Raw genomic sequence first — 1,801 nt, 5'->3', positions numbered from 1 at the left:
ATGCTTCAAAGCAGATATAGGTGTGAACAAAGTAGCTTTCTGTTTTTGAAGTCATATATGATTGGATCGTGAGTTTACTCAAATGGCAAAAAAAAGAACAACTTTTCTTGCCAAAAGGGTGCAAAAATTCAAGTTCGATGCTACCACAGATGACTTTTATGTAACAAATCTCAAAGCTAGAATAGTGCAGGTCATATTGCAATCAAGAGATGATTTGAAAAAAGAATTTATATGGGGTTTAAAATTACTCGCTAGCTGATGCAAATAGCAGGTCCTTAAGAGCTCAACAAGGATACTTGCCAGCATAAAATGTAAACACTATCGTCAAATTTTACCGGACTCTGCATCACAATAGTAAGGCATAACAATGCATCTGAGCTAGAATCTAAAAGTCAAGGCTGACTAAACTGACCTGCGGAAACTGTTAAGAAGTCATTCTCTGCTTTCCAGATATCAGTAAGACTGATTCCAAGGTTAAGCTGGATTAAATATCAAACATTCAAAAGTCTAGTTGAGAAACTGAAATACATTAATATCAGATATAAAGACATGAGTAGCCAAGATATTCTATGTATTATTCAGTAAACAAAAAAGAAATTTGCAGCTTAGTACCTTTGACACGATTGTTCCGATGGAATAACGCAATTTCTTTGCTCTAACTTTTTCCGAGCCAAAGAGAATGCAAGAGCCCAAATTCAGAACCTTTTCAATATCATCAGGGGAATCAAAAGATTTGCAAATTTCCATCATCTTTATGACATGTTGTATAAGGTCTGTTTTATTATCACATCTTCTACAATAATACTCCGCATCCAAACCAATGCTTCCTCCCACAGTGCCAGCCATATAAGCACGAAGGGCACAGTCAATATGAGCAACATGCCCACATGAAAGATCTTTCTCCAGTATTGCCTGGCATCTAATGAAGCTAAATCCTCCACGAGCAGAATCAACACACCCACAGCACAGGATGCAGCAGCAATCACGGCAAAAACCAGATTCACTGCAGCATATATCACAAGCCTTGATTTTCGGCTGAAAACCAATTTTTTTCACGCTTGCGCACATTTTATTGCCAGCTTTGCATCCTCCAGAACTAACTGCTGACTCTGAGCCAGGACGTCTACTCACCCCTAAACTTCCATTATATTTATATGCATTACATGACTTCTCGGCATCTGAAAATTGAGTATAGTACAAATTCAAATGAAATTAAAATTATTTGTGCTATCATAGGAATGTGCTAAATTAGAAAGGAATAGTGAATTAAAAAGGAGATTTATGTTTGTAAAATATACTCAAAATCAAGGAAACTCCCCTCTTTATTCTCTTCCTTTTATGTTCTTGTTAGTCACCGGTCAACAGTTCTCTATTTTTTATATATATAGACTCTTGTATTTAGTCCATTATAGTAAGAAAAAACAAAGGAGTATGTTAGATCTGTGCCAACGGCATCATCTGCCTCATGCTCCAATGAATCAATGTCGAGCCCACCATAATAGCTTGAAGACTTATGTTAGACGAAAGATTAAAAAAGGCAAGTTAATCATTTGTCATTTATTATCGTGAGGTATACATAGAGCTAATATGTTTAAGAATGTGTTATGTTATGTGTGATTGTTGCCCTAAATCTAAATGTTAGAGTTTAGGGGAAATCACCTTCCTCTCGAATGTAGGTGTTTATCCTTCATGTATTTGGGTTGTGTTGTTTAGTTTTAGTAAAATAAAATATTACATTTCTCCTAATCTCTGTGGAAGTTCAACTCTTTCCTATCAAATTGGTAGCAGAGCATTTGATTTC

At 35.8% G+C, this 1,801-nt stretch overlaps 1 protein-coding gene across 1 annotated transcript; it reads right to left on the bottom strand.

Moving 5' to 3' along the window:
* Positions 1–243: 243 nt before the first annotated feature.
* Positions 244–1,185, bottom strand: LOC110035269 (protein OBERON 1-like; the record flags this gene model as incomplete). The annotated part of the gene is made up of 2 exons (XM_020739500.1): positions 244–479; positions 613–1,185. Coding segments are annotated over 2 exons (660 nt in total), but the record flags the coding sequence as incomplete, so codon positions are not given.
* Between the last annotated feature and the right edge of the window lie 616 nt (positions 1,186–1,801).

Source organism: Phalaenopsis equestris, unplaced genomic scaffold (assembly GCF_001263595.1).
Source record: "Phalaenopsis equestris unplaced genomic scaffold, ASM126359v1 Scaffold197062, whole genome shotgun sequence".
In the NCBI taxonomy this organism is placed as follows: domain Eukaryota; kingdom Viridiplantae; phylum Streptophyta; class Magnoliopsida; order Asparagales; family Orchidaceae; genus Phalaenopsis; species Phalaenopsis equestris.
This window is presented reverse-complemented; position numbering and strand designations above follow the sequence as displayed.